The sequence below is a fragment of the Corvus hawaiiensis genome, chromosome 15 (assembly GCF_020740725.1).
Source record: "Corvus hawaiiensis isolate bCorHaw1 chromosome 15, bCorHaw1.pri.cur, whole genome shotgun sequence".
Taxonomy (NCBI): domain Eukaryota; kingdom Metazoa; phylum Chordata; class Aves; order Passeriformes; family Corvidae; genus Corvus; species Corvus hawaiiensis.
In genome coordinates, this window is record NC_063227.1 from 2,580,189 (window position 1) to 2,597,811 (window position 17,623).

General features: G+C 48.8%; 2 protein-coding genes across 2 annotated transcripts in view; both read left to right on the forward strand.

Annotated features, from left to right (window-relative positions):
- ERGIC1 (endoplasmic reticulum-golgi intermediate compartment 1) overlaps positions 1–10,384 on the forward strand; it is a 58,445-nt gene extending 48,061 nt beyond the window's left edge. Inside the window, exon 10 of the mRNA XM_048319476.1 lies at positions 6,626–10,384. Within this exon, the coding sequence (XP_048175433.1) occupies positions 6,626–6,733 (108 nt within the window). The 3' untranslated portion in view covers positions 6,734–10,384. The remainder of the gene's footprint in view (positions 1–6,625) is intronic.
- A 3,011-nt stretch (positions 10,385–13,395) lies between these two features.
- Positions 13,396–16,675, forward strand: RPL26L1 (ribosomal protein L26 like 1). Its single transcript, XM_048319477.1, has 3 exons — positions 13,396–13,563; positions 14,468–14,608; positions 16,504–16,675. Exons 1-3 carry the CDS (start codon positions 13,396–13,398, stop codon positions 16,630–16,632), a joined length of 438 nt encoding a protein of 145 aa, XP_048175434.1. The 3' UTR covers positions 16,633–16,675.
- Positions 16,676–17,623: the final 948 nt, after the last annotated feature.

Below are 17,623 nucleotides of genomic sequence, written 5' to 3' on the forward strand. Positions count from 1 at the left end.
GTCCAGAGGAATCGAGTTTTTGCCTCGGAGCATTGTGATATGGTGGAGATAAAGCAGCACGTCCCTGGGGTGGTACTGGAGTGTGAGGTGACTGTAATTCCAGTGCTCTGACAACTTCATTTAACAGCTAGGCACAAAAAGAAGGAAAATTTACCTATTGCAGAAGTGCCAGGCTCTGTCTAGGCAGGATGGGCTCTATTGCAGCGTGTCAGAAGCTTGGAAGTAAAGCTGACGTGGTGAGCAGGAAAACTGCAGTAAACTGCTCAGTAATGATGAGATCAAATGTGCAGAGAATCCAGAATGGTTTGGGTTGGAAAGAACCTTGAACCTCATGCCTTTCCACCCCCTGCCATGGGCAGTGACACCTTTGAAAATACTCTCTTTTTAAAGGTATATAAATTATTGCAAAGTCTTGACCTGTCATGGTCAACAGTCTTTCTCTGGCTCAGATTATGATTTGAGCCAGCATTTCCATGGTCATGAATGTTGTTTTTGGTGACATGTAAGGCAAAAAGATCTATTTCATTATTAGCAAAGGATGTCTTTTGGAAGTGTCCTTCCAGGCTGCTCCAAGCCCTGTCGAACCTGGCCTTGGACACTTCCAGGGATGGGGCAGCCACAGCTTCTCTGGGCACCCTGTGCCAGGGCCTCAGCACCCTTTTCCATCCCAAAGTCATCCTGTTCTCACCTAGAGAGGTTTTCCTTTGTTCAGGTGAGGGAAGGAGAACTGTTAGATGACACAGAGCTGCCTGTCCTCGCTATCTGCTGGTATTTGGGTGATTTTTACAGTAAATAGGAAGAAAACTGGCAGTGGAGATTTCACCAGCAGCCACATCTCTCCTCTCCTACAAGGCACTGAATGCAGGGCAGTTGTTTTACTCAGTGCTGCTGCTTGGCTTAATATGGGAATGCCAGTTCCAGGCATTTACTCCTGGGTAGAAGTGGAGAAGAGCTGCATTATCAAATTCCAGGGGTGTTTTCCTGACGAGTTACGTTTGGATCTGTCCAGAGAGCATCCTGCAGTCCTGATCTCAGCATCCAGAACAATGCTGTGCTGGCCAAACTGCTCATTAGGCAAAGAGCTATTTAAAGATCCTCCAGAACTTTAAAAAAATGTGTCCTCAGGGAGTTGGCTTAAAATTGAAGCTGCAGTGAGCTGTGCCAGCGAGGCATGGTGGAATGTGAAGCAGTTGGTAAATTGACTGGAGCAAAGACCTCAAATTCTGATTTTTAAACTGTTTGACTGTTTTAATTGGACGTCACATAAACAGTGTGGCGGAGTTGCACTTCAGGTTTTTGATTTTGCAGCTTCTGATAAACAGCAAGTTCCCTTCACTGAACTTTGGACAGTGACCTCTGGAATACACAAATACCCAGAGAAGGGGACTTGGAGCAAAATCTAAATGTTGTGGTGCAAGACTTTCTGTTCTTAGCACGTCTGCTTGGCTTCAAAACATCATCCTAAAAAAGGTCAAACATCAGCATTTCACGACTTGGCATCTCATTCTGCCTCTGCTTCTTCCCCTCAAATTATGCTACCAGAGGTTTCTCACGCATCTTGTTGGGGGTGAGGCTGTGGAGGTGTTTTCATGGGAAATGATTTGATAGCTGTGATTATTCTTTAATTTTATTGTCAGCATTGATTCACTGCTGATGCACCATTGCATGCCTGTAAATAGCATCTTTGTTGAATTTGATACCCTCCTTCTGGGTTGATCTAAGGGACCACAGGAGAGGGTTTCCTTCCTGGTTGCCACAGTGACATTTTGGGTTTGTATCTCATTTGAGTTCGTATCCCATCACCTCAAAAACTGAAGTGTGTGTTTCCTACTCAGAATCCACAAACGGAACAGCAGCTCCGCTTCTGTTTTTGAAAAGATTTAAAGGTTGCTTCATTTTCATTAAATAAGAATTTCAGTTTCTCCTCTTCCCCAAAATAACAGTCCTCTCCACACACCATATTCCTCATTGGACTGAGTGTTGAATCACTGGCCCCTGCTTGAATTTCACCCTGTTCTGTCTGTAAAGTTAGCCAGGCACTTTCTGGCTGCTGGGCTGCTTAAGGAGAGTTTTACAGTTGACTTTTGGCTGCTTTGTTTGGTCTTATAAATGGCTGTGGTGTCAAGCAGCTCACTGAGGGCCATTTCAGTTGAATGTCCTTCCTCTGGAGGCGTGAGGATGATGCTGGTGCTGGCAGTAGCTGTGTCAGGACGTCACCCAGGTGTGACAGACACTCCTGGTGTGGAGGCAGAGCTTTGTTCCGGGGGCTGGATCCTGGCTCTCAGTCTGGGCCATCTGGCCCTGGTGAGCTGCTCTGGCCCTCCTTTGGGCCGGGATTGCTGTACAGGAGGGCAGCCTTGGCTCTGCATTTCAGCTTTACAGCCTTGCAGGTGGCATTGAACAGCTTGGAAGAGGGAGCAGCGCTGCAGAGGATCAAAACTCCCCAGCCTTGCTTTCCCTGCCCTGTTTGGATGACATGATCTGTTCTTTAGCCCCTTCCTGTATCTCCAGCGTGGCCTTTTGCATCACAGTTGCTCTGGAGACCAGTTAGTGATGACCAGCACTGGGCTAAGGGCCAGCAGGGATTGGGCTGGGGCATGTGGAGTCACTGCCTGGCCATGGAAAGCAGCAGCTTGTTCTGAGCAGCAGCTGTTCAGTTTAAAAACCACAAGGCAGGCTCTGGGATAGGGGCTCCTTCACTGTTTACTTGGGCCCCTCTGTGGATTTCAGGACATTTAAATTTGTCCTGGGGATGGGGGGTGATCCTGTGGACTTGAAAGAAGCTTTAGGGGGGTGATGGTGGCAGTGTTGGAGGGATGATCCCACGGGAGAGGGGTGTTGGCTGTTCAGCAGAGAGCCAAAGGCATCTCCTGCTGCTGCTGCCAAGGTTATCTGATGCTCTTTGTCACTAATGAGTTTGCCCTCCAAAACTTCAGCACTGCTAAGAGCAGCATTCCAGCCCTGTAGCAGCATTCCCAGATCCTCTCTGTCCCTATTCTATCTCATGCCTGCTCCTTAGATCTTTGTGGTGTGGGGAATTACCCTAATTTCCTGTATGATTTGAGAGGTGCTTCCTGTGCAAAGGCTTTGGTTTAGCATAAGGTTTTTTTTACTTTACATGTCGTGCTCCAAAAAGTTCAATAATAAATAAGATTTTGTACTGTGGATCAGTGCTGCCACTGTCACTGTTCCATGAGTTTGCCTGGGGTTAACCAGACACTTGGCATAGTGTTAAACACAAGTTTTTTTGCATGTCAAACTTCACTACTTAAAATCAACTCCTCCCTCATAAAGAGAAGCCATTCAAGACCTCCTGGTTGAGGTTATGGAGCAAGGGGAAAAGTTTCACTGCTGAAAATTCATGAGTTCCTGTGAGTGGCCAGACTGAAAGAATGTTTTATCATGAGATCAGTGTAGGGTCTGGGAGGGAGAGCAGGGAGAAAAGCAGCCAAAGTTCTGCTGAAGCATTCAAAATCCAAAGAAATATTTTTTCCTGGTGTGAGAGGACTCATCTGGCCTCTAGGTGTGAAAAAGAATTAAACTGGAAATAATGAGGGGGGGGAGCTGGAACAGAGTGGTTGCAGGCAGAGTAATTTCAGCCCTGGGGACTGGTACTGAGAGGTGTCACAGATTCATTCCTGTGGCGTTTTTCAAGCCAAGACAGCGTTCTACCAGATGTGCTGAAAAGCTCTGGGTGGGATTCTGCAGCTTGCCTTACTAGGAATTGCTTGAGTGTCCTACTGATCCCCTCTGTCCTTAAAAGTAATTTTCAGACTTCAGGACATCCCAGAGGAGCACAGTTGTGTGTCTGACATTTGCCTGTCACCTTGCTTGCAGCCTTGCCTCCTCCTACATATCCACTCGTGTTTTCCTTCAGGCATGAGCCTGCATCCCACTCTGCTGTGATCACCTTCTGCTCAAGGTGCATTCCTCCTGTTGGATGGGCTCTCACTGCTGGGATTATTCCACATCTGTGTCTCTTCCCCTTCATCCTTTAATGGCTGGGCCTGAGTAAAACAGACCTCACAGAGCTAAACCCAGGCCATTCCCAGTCATTTATTCCATTAAATCTAAAGACGTGCCTGCTGCCAGCCTCCCATACGTATGAGAGCTGTGATGATAAAGGAACACCGTGGGGCAGCTCCTGTGCTGACCTAGAGCCCAGTGCTGGTCACAAGGACTCCAAGCCCTTTTTTCGTCACCAGGACTCAAAGCTCTGTGTGCAGGAGGCCCCGAGCCAGTGCCAGGTGTGTGTGACTCATCCCCACTCAGCACTACAGAGCTCTGCAGATGAATTTATATATTTTTTTTCAATTCCCCAGCCCCTTGTGCTGCTGCACTGAAGTCAGATTTTCCTGCCGTGTGATGCAGAATCTGGGTGTTGGACGGGGTTTGTGTTTGTGCTGTGACATCTCCCATCAGCTGAGCTGCTCTGAACTGAAATAACCCAGCTCCGTGGTGGGCATTTTCCCTGGGAAGTCACCCTGTGTCACGTCCTGAGGGACAGCAGGGAGGGGGCCACAGGGGCAGGAGCTAGACTTGTCCCCTAAAAATCCTGACTTTGCCTCAGGCTGGTGCTCTGGTTTTAGCAGCCTTGATCTGCTGGAATGCTCAGTGTCCTGCAAAAGCCACGTTTCCTGCAGCTCCTTGTTTCACTGAGCTCACTAAATGTTCATATCTTGGTTATAAATACACATGGAAAGGAGCTGTAGTTCTCACTGCCTTTGCTCACCGTCAGTGAGCTGTTTGTTCCTTTCCCTCAGCGCTGCTGCTGCTGCTCTTACGTTGTTTTTCTGTCTGTGACTTTGCCCACGGGGTGTTGTGTGGGAGCAGAGACGTGGCATGGTGCGTGTAGTGTGGCACCAGTTCCCTTCTGTGCCAGCTGTGTTGCAGTTTTATGATGTTTAGCATAGAATAGTTTGGGTTGGAGAAGATCTCCAAAGCCATTGAGTCCGAGCTGTGCTCCATCCCCACCTTGTCCCCAGCCCAGAGCTCTGAGTGCCACCTCCAGCCCTTCCTTGGGCACCTCCAGGGATGGGCACTCCAAACCTCCCTGCGCAGCCCCTGCCAAGGCCTGAGCACCCTTTCCATGGGGAAATTCCTGCTGCTGTCCACCCTGAGCCTGCCCTGGCCCAGCCTGAGGCCGTTCCCTCTCCTCCTGTCCCTGTTCCCTGCCAGCAGAGCCCGACCCCCCCGGCTGCCCCCTCCTGTCAGGGACTTGTGCAGAGCCACAAGGTCCCCCCTGAGCCTCCTTTGCTCCAGGCTGAGCCCCTTTCCCAGCTCCCTCAGCCACTTCTGGGGCTCCAGCTCCATTCTCTTCCCTGGACACGCTCCAGCCTGTCCATGTCCATCTTTCCATGAGAGGCCAGAACTGGACGCAGCACTTGAGGTGTGGCCTCAGCAGTGCCCAGCACAGGGGACAGGCACTGCCCTGCTCCTGCTGCCACACTATTTTTGATACAGAAACGTTTGACTGGGTTAATACAAACCACCTGCTGGTGAGGAGGCAGAAGTCAAACACCACAGGAGGGGAAGAAAGCCCCAGGGTGCCACCAGGCAGCGTTCACACGGAAAGTGTGATACACCACAACGTAACCTAAAAACGTTACCAGCCATGTGCTAATTACACAGTTCTAATTTCCTAACTCCCACATTTTTTTACTTCATAACTGTGATGCTCTTTCAGTTTGGTCTTTTACGTTGTGTAGGATGAGGTGGTTCTGAGAATAACAACACTGGGTTGTGAGGAGGGAACAAGATATGGAGCTTATCTCCTGACAAGGGCCTGCCTTGGAAAAAGGGGATTTGTTATGAGCTAGGAGCTGAAGGAGAGACTAATCCCAAACCAGTGAGCCAGTGTAGCAGGGAAATATTTTGTATCGTTGGTCTTCTCCAGCCTAAATGATTCTGTGATTCTGTTTCCACAGGGACTCTGGTTTGACAGAATACACAGAATATTTCTGTGTTTTCGTAGCATGTGGGAAGTGAAGTAGGCTGTTAATGCTAATCAGGAGATTAACTTTTTCCCTAACTCTTTTCTTGAAAGTGATTACATGTTTTAATTTGCCCCAAGACATCTTGTGTGGAAAACTTTGTCCCACAAAGAGTTAAGTTGGCTGCTGTCAGCAGCCCTTGTCATGGAAAGTGTTAGACAGGGTGAGCTGTGGTGTCGCTGGGAGCTGGGTTCTCTGTTAGTCACTGCCCTTCACGTGCTATTTCAGTGTCTTTCGCCTGTTTGTGAATTATTATCTTGTGAAATGGGGAAAAGACTACAAGGCTGTGGTGTTTATAATAGAAAACAGTAGCAGGAAGATGTGAGCAACATCTATAGAACTTCTAGAAAGCTGAGTTAGGTGGGGTTTAGCCCAGAAAGGAGCAGTGTTCATGCTGTGGGAGCTGGGATTTGTGATGGGCTCAGGCTGTGAAGAGTTCAGGACTAATTTATTCCACTGCAGGGGATGTTTTTTGTGAATGATTCTCATGTAATTCCATCCCCAGTGCTGTCACCCAGTTCCTTCTGTGCTTCCAGAAAATACCCCAGCAGCAGGATCCCTCCTCCAAGTTTGAGCTGTGTGAAAGTTTCCCTCATTGGTGACAAATGTCTTTCCTCTCTCTGTAATTCCAGATATGTGCCATCATTGGAGGAACATTTACTGTAGCTGGGATCCTCGACTCCTGCATTTTCACAGCATCAGAGGCCTGGAAGAAGATCCAGCTGGGCAAAATGCAGTAGCAGTGAAACTCTACCCTCGACTCCAAGGACAGGAGCAAAGATTGAGAGATCTACCACTACCTGTTTTTGTCTTTATTTTCTATTTGATTGAATCAGTATGTTTTTCTCTAATCAGGCTGTTCAGTGAAGACGTCTTCAACAAATCAAAGAAATCTCCATGCATTTCCGAGCTCTGAGAGGGAAAAATAAGTGGAATCAGGGTGTGGATTTCGATTCCCTCCCCCCAGAAAGAGAGGTTGAAATGCCATATCAGATCTAAGTAAGGATGACAGTCTGTCCTCTGGGAGGTCGCTATGGCAGTGCACAGACTAGGGAGTAGATGGCAAAGAGCTGAACTGTCTTGTGGCACTTTTTGGAGTTCTGTTGGATTTGCATGATCAGACAATCGACTTTTGTATAGGGCAAAATTACACATGAGGAAGAAATTCCACCCATGGTGCCAAAAAGGTGATGTATCTGTTGGTGAGGAATGGAAAGTGTTAGTCCCCACAGCAAACCTAAGAGACAGAGGGCAGAAATAACGTATCAAGAAATGTTCTATGCTTTTATTGAAAGCTCAGTTGTTCAGATACAACCTTTCTAATGAAGTGAACAAAGGAGAAGAGGAAGCCTTCCCCAGCTACCTTTTCCTGGGTAATCTGTGATCCCAGCAGTGGAGGGCATTTCTTTTACTCTGGATGTAAAAGTGGTTTCATTTCTTCCCACTAACTGAATATCCAGTCTTGTGTTTACAGGTGGCATGAAGTAAAAACCAAACTGAGCAACACAGTTTTATGTGGCCTTTGCTTTGAAAGGGAATAGTTGTCTTTACAGCATTAGCTTTTATTTCTTCTGTTTTTAAACACAGACCACCCAAAAGTCTGGATTCTGCACTTCTGCTTTATTATTGTTGTTATCGTTTTTTTTTTTGAAAAGAGGTTGTACATTCTCTGTGCTCAGAAAAATGGTGCAGCCTTCTGGGTGGATGAGCACAGCTTCCCCTCTTGCTCTGTGTGTGTGTATTCAACACACCTGTCAAACACAGGAATTCTGACTTTTCAGGATTTAAGGTGCCTCCCTTTTCCTTTAAAACTCAGTCAGGCATCTTTTCTGAGCCCTGGACTGACACTGCTCTCCCACAGGTACACAGGGCAGCATTCCCACAGGCTGACCCTTGCTGGGAGTTTTCTTTGATTCCTTAAAATGGTACCTGAGCTTCCCTGTCCATTCCTTCAAGCCTTGTCTTCTGGAGCCTCCAAAAAACGGAGATGTGAGGGGAAAACTCCTGCCAGGGCTGTGTTGCATGTTGTGGTGGGCATGAGGTCACAAAAATGAGACCAAATGCCCGCCAGTACATTTTCCAGAGCCTCATCAATGTTCCTTGAGTAGTGACAGTCTCCGCATGCCTTGTGAATGTCTGAGCTGAGGATACACAAATTTTAAGTGTTCCAGGATGGATAAAAGAAGAAAAAAAATAAATCATAAAATAAAAATCTTGAACTCAGTGCTGTAAATTCTAAGATGGGTGCAGAGTTTCTCTTGGGTGATACCCATTGCCTTTTCCTGGAGGCAGACTATCCAAACTTTATGCTGTGATGATACAAATCGTTGAATATTCAGTGTTACTGTTAGAGTCAGATGCATTTCAGAAGAATTCCTGATTGTCTGTTGAAATTGTCTCGTTGCTTTGGAACCAGGGAAGGTGCAGCCAGTTTTATCCACCCACCAAGAAGAAGCAGCCAGCTGCTCTCCCCCTGCCATGCTCTGCCCTGTAGTGACTTCGGACAAGCGACAGCACTGGAGTTTTTCCCTTGTTGTTACTCCGGACTGATTGCTCTTACTTTAGGTGTAAACTGGATTGTGTGACTTCCTGGACCCCTTCATGTATGGATAGATTTTTTTACATTTTTTTCTTTTTCCATTTACAAAAATGAACTTGAAAATGAGATGCTTATGTTCATTTGGGGCACGTGTCTGTGTGCCTGCGAGCGGTACCCTCTGGATGTGGGATTTTCCATGGCAATTGCTTCTCCTGCTGGCTGAAGGATTTCCTCTAATCCACTGTGACCAGCTGAAGCTCACAGCTAAAATGTCCTAGTTTTTCCTTTTGGATTTGGTGAGTCTTTGCTGACAGCTTGGGAACAGTGGATTACAACGATGAAATTTTTAATATTTTAGCATCTTCCTTATGCTGAGATTTATTTAGTGCACCCTTCTCCTGAGCTGGGCAAGGGGAGATCTTTGCAGAAAATTTCATTTTCTGAAATTTCTCCCCCAGTACAATTTCTTTGACACAGACAAAGTGGGTTGCAGATTCCTTGTGTCCCCTGGTGTGTTATTTCCATCCTGCTCCCCATTCCCCATCTGTATTAAACTGCCTCCTGTGTAGTCCAGGCCAGTTCTCTGAACCAGACCAGTGAAATTGGTTGGTTTGTTTTGGTTTTTTTTTTTTTGGAAATAAAACACTTCAGCGTGCCTGCTCTCTCTGCCAAAATATCCCCAGTAATAAGGTAATTAATAAGGTAATAAATCACTTTTTTTTTTTTTTTTTTTTTTTTGGCTAGATGTGGAAAACAAATTGTACTCAAGTTAGGAGAAATAGTCTGTACCTTGGTTCTCTAAACCAGGTCTAAGCCTTTGAGTGCTACCAAGCCAAGGCCACCTTCTGGGGCTGCTGGAAGTTGGGCTGAGCTTTTCCTTCAGGCGTGGCTGGCTCGGGTCACACCGTGGCACTGCATCGTGTGTTTACAGAAGAATCTGCTCTTCATCTCTCCAAATGTGAAAGCAAGGCATTTACTGCCTCTGCATCCATGAGATTTCACTTCCATTTTTAATTTTCTGAAGACAAGATGAGCTTAGTTGTGCTTTTAGATGTCCTTGCAAACAAAAGAATTTTGAATCAGAGCAGAAGGAAAGCCTCGGTTGTAGGTGCTCATCCCTCTTCCTGACTTTGCCCTTTCAAGTCAGTGTTTTCATTGAAGTGTTTGGGTTTCCAAGAAAGACATCTCTGTAGGAAGTAAAATATTTGAAACTCCCATTTTAAACTACTCCCTGTAACTCCAGACTCCACCCTATGGTGCGAACTTGAGGCATAGAATGCTTTGCAATGGTGGAATTAAAAACTTGTAGCTCTAGGGAAAGTTATTAGGTGTATTCTAGGCAGTATCTGGACTGCTGAAGAGGATTTTTTAAAGAAAATAAAATGAAAGTGGGGTACAAAAATCCGGGAGAGATGCATCTGTGAATGTTTGATCTGATCTCTCAAATACTTGCATTCGACTGCGCTGTCAGAAGTGAGGTCTGCGATGTAGGTGGCCCTGTGTGCCACCAGTTCCTGAGTCCTTCTCATTTAATGTCCTTTCTCTGTGTGACACACGGGCTGCTGGGGCTGGCAGTGGCTGGGATGAGTCTCTGCTTTAGAAGGGTTGTTTGAAGTTGCAAACTGGGGGTGTCAGTGAGGGGTTTCTCCTTGGAATGTGGGAGAGGGGGGCAGGGAGGAGGGGCAGCCCTGCGGTGTCTGGTACAGCGACGTTTAAAGCACAAGTCTTCGACATTTCTACAGTGGAGACTGTTAAGGAGTTCTGGCATTTGTCTTTAATTTACAACCTTATGTTAATAAACTATTAGCCTTTATAGTTCCATAATTAAAAATAAAACTCTTACGTGTTTTGATTGGCTTCTTGCTGCACTCCGGTTGCAAAATCAATCTAAAGGGGCTTTTTTCCTTTTGTTTTTAATTATGATTTCAGTGGACTGAGCATTATCACACAGTGAAATCACTGGGAGCCAGGTCACTGTGGTGAAAGTTAGCACGAGGCTCTTTTGTAATTGGCCCTGAGTCATGTCTGGACATTCAGTGCTTGGTTTTGTACAGTACCAAGTGTCCTAACCTCTCCTTTTTTAAGGGAAGGTGAGTGGACTGCGGTTGGGACTTGCTGGGTTTGGCTTTAGTCACTGTGCTCCTTGGTACATGAAATAACCCAATTTTTGTGCCCTCCTCCTTCAATGTCCATTTAGCCTTGTGTCTGAGGCAATTATTAAAGATTAAACAGTAAAGGGTTACAACACACTGAGTTTGGGCTCAAGTTTGCACCATCTTAAGAACTCAATTCCCTTTACTTTGGTGTGGGCTGGACAACATCTTTGTGAAGGAAGAGATCCTGCCTCTTCCAGTGATGGGAACTCAGATTTTCACAAGTGATGGGTGGTGCTGAAGGTCCCTTCCTCTATAAATGATAAATAAAGGCTCTGGGGAAGGTGTTTGTCCAAATCTCAGCCTGCTGCAACTCAGTCCCAAACTTTTCCAGCTTATCTTTATAAAAAAAACCCAACCCAAACCCAACCTAGCTATGTCTCAGCCAACTAATCGGTTCATTTCTTCCAATTTTCCTGGGGAATAAATCAGTCTGTGTCCTGAAAATTTGTACTAGGACCACGTCTACCTGAAAGGGAAGTGGTTTGTGCAGGCGAGCTGGTTTGTGGGGACAGGGATGCAGGCGACAGTGACACAGGAGCAGGGGCTGGGCAGGGGAATTTGAACTTGGCAGAAGTCCCAGGCAGCTGGTGTCCCTTTGGGCTGAGGAACATGGGACTGGTGTCACTGGTGTCCCTTTGGGCTGAGGAACATGGGACTGGTGTCACTGGTGTCCTTTGGGCTGAGGAACATGGGCTGGGCTGTGGAGGAGGAAGCAGTGGAGTGTTCCTGTTTTCACCCTCGCTCACCCTGCCAGTGTGTGCGCTCGCCATGGAGAGAAGGAACTGCTGCTGAATAGGAGGGGATGACTGAAAGGGAGGGTGCGCAGGTGGGTACTGGGGACCAGTACCCAGGCGGGTACTGGGCATGATGCCCAAATGGGTACCAGGAGTTGATGCCGGGTCGGTACCAGAGCATGACGCTCAGGTGGGTACCAGGGGTGATGCCCAGGTGTGTCCCAGCTGTATCCCGGCTCTGTTCCAGCCGTGTCCCAGGTCCTTTCCAGGGATGATGCCCAGGTGTGTCCCCGCTGTATCCCGGCTCTGTTCCCAGGTCGTTTCCCGGTCTCTCCGGGTTTGTCCCCGCTGTATCCCGGCTCTGTTCCCAGGTCTCTTCCCGGTCTCTCCGGGTTTGTCCCCGCTGTATCCCGGCTCTGTTCCCAGGTCGTTTCCCGGTCTCTCCGGGTTTGTCCCCGCTGTATCCCGGCTCCGTTCCCAGGTCGTTTCCCGGTCTCTCCGGGTGTGTCCCCGCTGTATCCCGGCTCTGTTCCCAGGTCGTTTCCCGGTCTCTCCGGGTTTGTCCCCGCTGTATCCCGGCTCCGTTCCCAGGTCTCTTCCCGGTCTCTCCGGGTTTGTCCTCGCTGTATCCCGGCTCCGTTCCCAGGTCTCTTCCCGGTCTCTCCGGGTTTGTCCCCGCTGTATCCCGGCTCCGTTCCCAGGTCGTTTCCCGGTCTCTCCGGGTGTGTCCCCGCTGTATCCCGGCTCTGTTCCCAGGTCTCTTCCCGGTCTCTCCGGGTTTGTCCCCGCTGTATCCCGGCTCCGTTCCCAGGTCGTTTCCCGGTCTCTCCGGGTTTGTCCCCGCTGTATCCCGGCTCCGTTCCCAGGTCGTTTCCCGGTCTCTCCGGGTTTGTCCCCGCTGTATCCCGGCTCTGTTCCCAGGTCGTTTCCCGGTCTCTCCGGGTTTGTCCCCGCTGTATCCCGGCTCTGTTCCCAGGTCGTTTCCCGGTCTCTCCGGGTGTGTCCCCGCTGTATCCCGGCTCCGTTCCCAGGTCGTTTCCCGGTCTCTCCGGGTTTGTCCCCGCTCGGTCCCGCTGCAGCGCTGACCCCCGGCCGCCAGGGGGCGCGGCGGGCGCGCGGCTCTCGCGAGACGCGGCGGCGCTGGCGGAAGCGGAAGCGCCCGTGGCTCCTCTTCCGGGCGGGCGGCGCGGCGGCGGCAGCGGGTGAGGCACCGGCAGCCGCCATCCGGGGCCATCGGGGTCATCCGGGGCCGGCCCCGGCCGGCGGGGCCTCCGCGGGGCAGCGGCAGGGAGCGGGAGAGGGCTCGGGTGGCCGGGGGCCCGCGCGGAGCTGCGGGACGGGGAGAGCTCGGTCTCCGGGGGGAGCTCGGCCTGCTTCAGTCTGTGCTTTGCTGGTGCGGTATAGAGTTAACACAGCCGAGCCCTGCCAGTGTGTGCGCTTCAAAATTGCGGAGTTGAGCAAAAAGAGCCTTTAATTTATCCTTAATTTGGGTTATCCTTTGGCATGAGGATAAATAGTATCCTTACAGGCAGTCCTGTAGCGCAGTTGTTTAGGAAAGGTCGGAGATATATTGGAGTTGTAGAGGTGTTACCTGTGCACGTTGGTAAGGAGCTTTATTGAGATGCAGGAGCAGTGCGAGTTCCCTCTGCCAGCCCAGAAGATACATTTTTATAAATGTATGTAAACGAGAGTGGTCAGGGTGCAGGTGTCCTGAGTGCTGGGAATGCAGAGGTTTGGATGGGATGGTCTGATGTGCACGTGTGTCAGTCGCAGAGTCACTGTCAGTCAGGGAAGAGCCTTCAACTTTCTTTTGGACTCCAGGATATGAGGGTTTGTTAATCAGTGGTGGCATTAAGAATAGTTCAGATCGCTCTTTTATGCCTTAGCAGATTCTGTGGGCGTGGATGGTGAAGTGTAGTGTGTGTGTGTTGTGAGCAGCTCTCCAACTGATGGGGTTTTTTTATGCAGCCAAAATGAAGTTCAACCCCTTTGTGACCTCGGACCGCAGCAAGAACCGCAAAAGGCACTTCAATGCCCCCTCCCACATCCGCAGGAAAATCATGTCCTCGCCCCTGTCCAAGGAGCTGCGGCAGAAGTACAACGTGCGCTCCATGCCCATCCGCAAGGACGACGAGGTCCAGGTACTGCCCTGCCCCAGGCTGCTCTGTCACACCTGAACTTCTCTCTCTGTGGAGTTTCCTGGAGGAATTTCCCCATGGAAAGGGTGCTCAGGCATTGGAACTGCCCAGGCAGGTTTGGAGTGCCCATCACTGGAGGTGTCCAAGGAATGACTGGAGGTGGCACTCAGAGCTGGGGACAAGATGGGGATGGGTCATAGGTTTGACTCGATGGGCTGGGAGATCTTTTCCAACCCAAATGATTCTGGGATTCTCCTTCCGTATGTAGCCTGTGCAGAAGGGAAGCACGGCACAAATTCACATTGGTGCTGGAGCACTGCCCTGAGCAGTGCAGAAATAATCCAAGTTGATCGAGTTATGATTTGGCCTGTTGAGTTCCTTAAATTCACTTCAGTGACGAGGAAGATAGCAGGAGCAGAAAGGTGCTGGCGATTTTGCTGCAGTTCAGTTTCTTACATTGTCTATTATGCTGAATTAAAAACTTTAGCAAGAAAGCACAAAGCAAAGAACGGGGTTTTTTTTATAGACTGTTTGCTACCTATGATATTTCAAAGATTGGGTTAGAAATGAATCCAAGTTAAGTGGCTTTTTTATATAGTACTCAATTATAGGTGAAAAGTTAGGGTAAAAACTATTGAAAATTGAAACCTGGCTGAAAGCTACAGAACTCCTTCATTAGGGTTTACTGCAGGGAAAATGGGGGAGAAGCACAGTTCTGATCTATTTTCCATGTTCGTGATGCTGAAATTGGCAAGTCCCTCCTGTCTTTGTGGCTGCGTGCACAAGGAGCAGAGTTGGGGTTTCAGCCTGTGCAGCTCAGCTGGATAATTCAGTCGTGGTTTGTAAGGTGGGCTGGCTGTTCAAAGGGAGGTTGTGGAGCGTGGCTCAGTGTGTTTGCTGTGTTCAGGTGGTCCGAGGACACTACAAGGGGCAGCAGATCGGGAAGGTGGTGCAGGTGTACAGGAAGAAATACGTGATCTACATCGAGCGCGTGCAGCGGGAGAAGGCCAATGGCACCACCGTGCACGTGGGCATCCACCCCAGCAAGGTACGGTGGCACCCGGGGTCTGGCACCTGCCAGCAGAGCTGGGGGGCTCATGGGCTCTCTGGGATGGGTGGAACTTGGCACCGAGTGCTGGGGATGCTTCTGGGTGAGGGCAGCCCCCAGGATCAGCAGATGGAGCAGCCCTGGGGGTGCTGGTGGGTGAGAGCTGGACCTGCCCCAGCCCTGAGCCCCCCGTGCCCTGGGCTGATCCCCCGGCGTGGGCAGCAGGGCAGGGGGGGATTGTGCCCCTCTGCCCCTCTCAGGTGAGACCCCACCTGCAGAGCTGCCCCAGCCCTGGGGCCCTGCACAGGAAGGAGCTGGAGCTGCTGAGAGAGTCCAGAGGAGGCTCCAGGATGATCCGAGGGATGGAGCAGCTCTGCTGGGAGGAAAGGCTGCGAGAGCTGGCATTGTTCAGCCTGGAGAGGAGAAGCTTTGGGGTGACCTCACTGTGGCTTTTTAGTGCCTGAAGGAGCTACAGGAAAGATGGATGGGACAGGGCAAGGGGGAATGGCTTCACACTGCCAGAGAATAGGGTTAGATTGGATATTGGGAAGGAATTCTTCCCTATGAGGGTGGGGAGGCCCTGGCACAGGGTGCCCAGAGAAGCTGTGGCTGCCCCTGGATCCCTGGAAGTGTCCAAGGCCAGGTTGGACGGGGCTTGGAGCTGCCTGGGACAGTGGAAGGTGTCCCTGCCCATGGCAGGGTTTGGCACTGGATGCTCTTTAAGGTCCCTTCCAATCCAAACCATTCTGTGGTTCTGTGAATAATGAATGGAGATGCTGCATCAAGGAAAGCATCTTGTGTCATGGTGTCATGAGCAGAGAAGTGAGTTGAAACCAAGAACTCCTCGCTGTTTCTAGGAGTAGAAAGCTGCTGGAGACTTTGGGATCTGGCTGAAGTGCTTCTTTGAAGAGATTGATGTTTTCAAAGCACTAAACAGATCATTTAGAACAGTCCTTCATCTTTGCTGTGTGGCACTTGCACTGGCTGAGGTGTTGGCAAGGCTTAAATAGATGCTCAGAATTGTGATTTGCTCTTGCAGGCTGTTGTGAACTGAATCTGGGTTTAGCCTGAGGTGTTCAGAGTTGGTGAAAACCAGGCAAAGCCTGTTTAGATCATAACAGGAAACATTTCAAACTAAACACAAGAACTTGCCAAAACCTGGTTTGAAGCAGATGAATTCAGTCTGCTTCAGCCTTGCCATGTGGGCACAAAGATGGAAGTGTTGGTGGAAAAAATCCAGTTGTAACAGGTTTTCTGGTGTAAATGGTTGGTGTGTTCAGCAGAGGGAGGGCAGAATTATTCCAAAACATCACAACTTGTGTGCAGCAACAACATCTGACTGACAAGGTGACATTGTGGTGGAGCCAGTGCATGTACTTGTGTGCTGAATGAGAGAAATGGAATTTTCTGCTGGTTCTTCACTCTGTGAAAATTTTCATTAATTGGGAACTAGATCTTGATAAAGCTTTGCATAAAGATTCTGGTTATTCGTGCAAGAGGAGCAGAGGAATGTTTAGTTACCAACGTGCACTGGGCTGTGTGAACAGTTCCTGCCTCTCCTGGGTAAAGAGGTGGAAATTACAATTAAGAGAGACCTAAATGCACAAGGAACTGAGGAGAAGTGAGCCTGTATGGGATTTCTAGGATTTGATTGTTGTCTTTTCCAAGTAGTGCTTTCAGTAATACCAACACATCGATTTCTTTGCCAGTTTGAGGAGGCAGGAACAGAAAAGACGGGGAGCATGAACAGGAATTGTTGGAGAAATTCTTGCCTGCGAGGGTGGTGAGGCAAAGGGTGCCCAGAGCAGCTCTGTGCTGTGGTTCCAGGTGGATTTGGCATCGGTTGCTGTCCTTGACCCTGAGCAGGGACCCTGAATTCCTTGTGCTCTCCCCAGGTGGTGATCACCAGGCTAAAGCTGGACAAGGACCGCAAGAAGATCTTGGAGCGTAAAGCCAAGTCCCGCCAGGTTGGCAAGGAGAAGGGCAAGTACAAGGAGGAAACAATCGAGAAGATGCAAGAATAGATGGTTTCCTGTTTGACACCATTAAAAAACTGCTAAAATTCAACCTGTTGTGTGCCTTCTCCTTTAGAAAATACTGATGTGGTGTGTCCTGCTCAACATAGCAATATTCCTTGTGTTTTGATGATGGTAAAAAATACTCATGCTAAATTAAAAGCTTTTTATATCTGTTTTTACTTTTAAGAAAACTGAAGGTTTTTTTCCCTGTAAAGAAATATTTCAGCCAACCTTAAAAAGAGCAGTGCAATCCTGAAACACCCATCTAGCAGCCATCACACTCCTGTCTCATCTTCGATGTGTCCATGGTTATAAATGATCACGTTAATTCTGTGCACTCTGTACATGTAATATTTTATCAGACATTTGAACTAAGCTAATGCTGGCTGTGCATCTCTAATCCTCTTAAATTACACTTTTTCACCAGCTTATCAATTTGACAGTTAAAGATAACATTTTAGACGTTCTCCAGGCACGTTGTGGCCAAACACAGCACTTGATTTGCTGTGTCGTCTCTTCAGGTCTTATATTAATGGCAGAGCTTGAGGACAGAGGGATTTACGACCAGTGCTCATGAGTTGAAGTTTGAGAAGGGCAAGGGTGAAGCAGTTTCAGTGCTGTTGGTGGTGCTATTTTGGATGAATTTTCTGTGGGGGGAAATCTTTCCTGGCACTTTGTACCTCCGTAATTGAGAGCTGCTGCAGTGTGTTGGAAACAGCCCTGCAGTTAATTTACTGCCTCAGTGAATGGCCCTCTGATTGCTGGTACAGAGAGAAAGAAATTCATCTGCCTGAACAACAATGGAATCTAAAAACGGATGCTGGGAATCAAAGAAAATTGCATTTTAGAAGCCATTCTAAAGCAGTACGACGGTGGAGCTGTGTTGGGTGGGCTGCGAGTGGGTTTCTCATGTAGGATGGGATGTTTTGTCCTTCCAGCTCGTGCCGCTTAATACGAGATTGCTTCACCTTGAGTCGGTTTGAGGAAGTCCATGGGA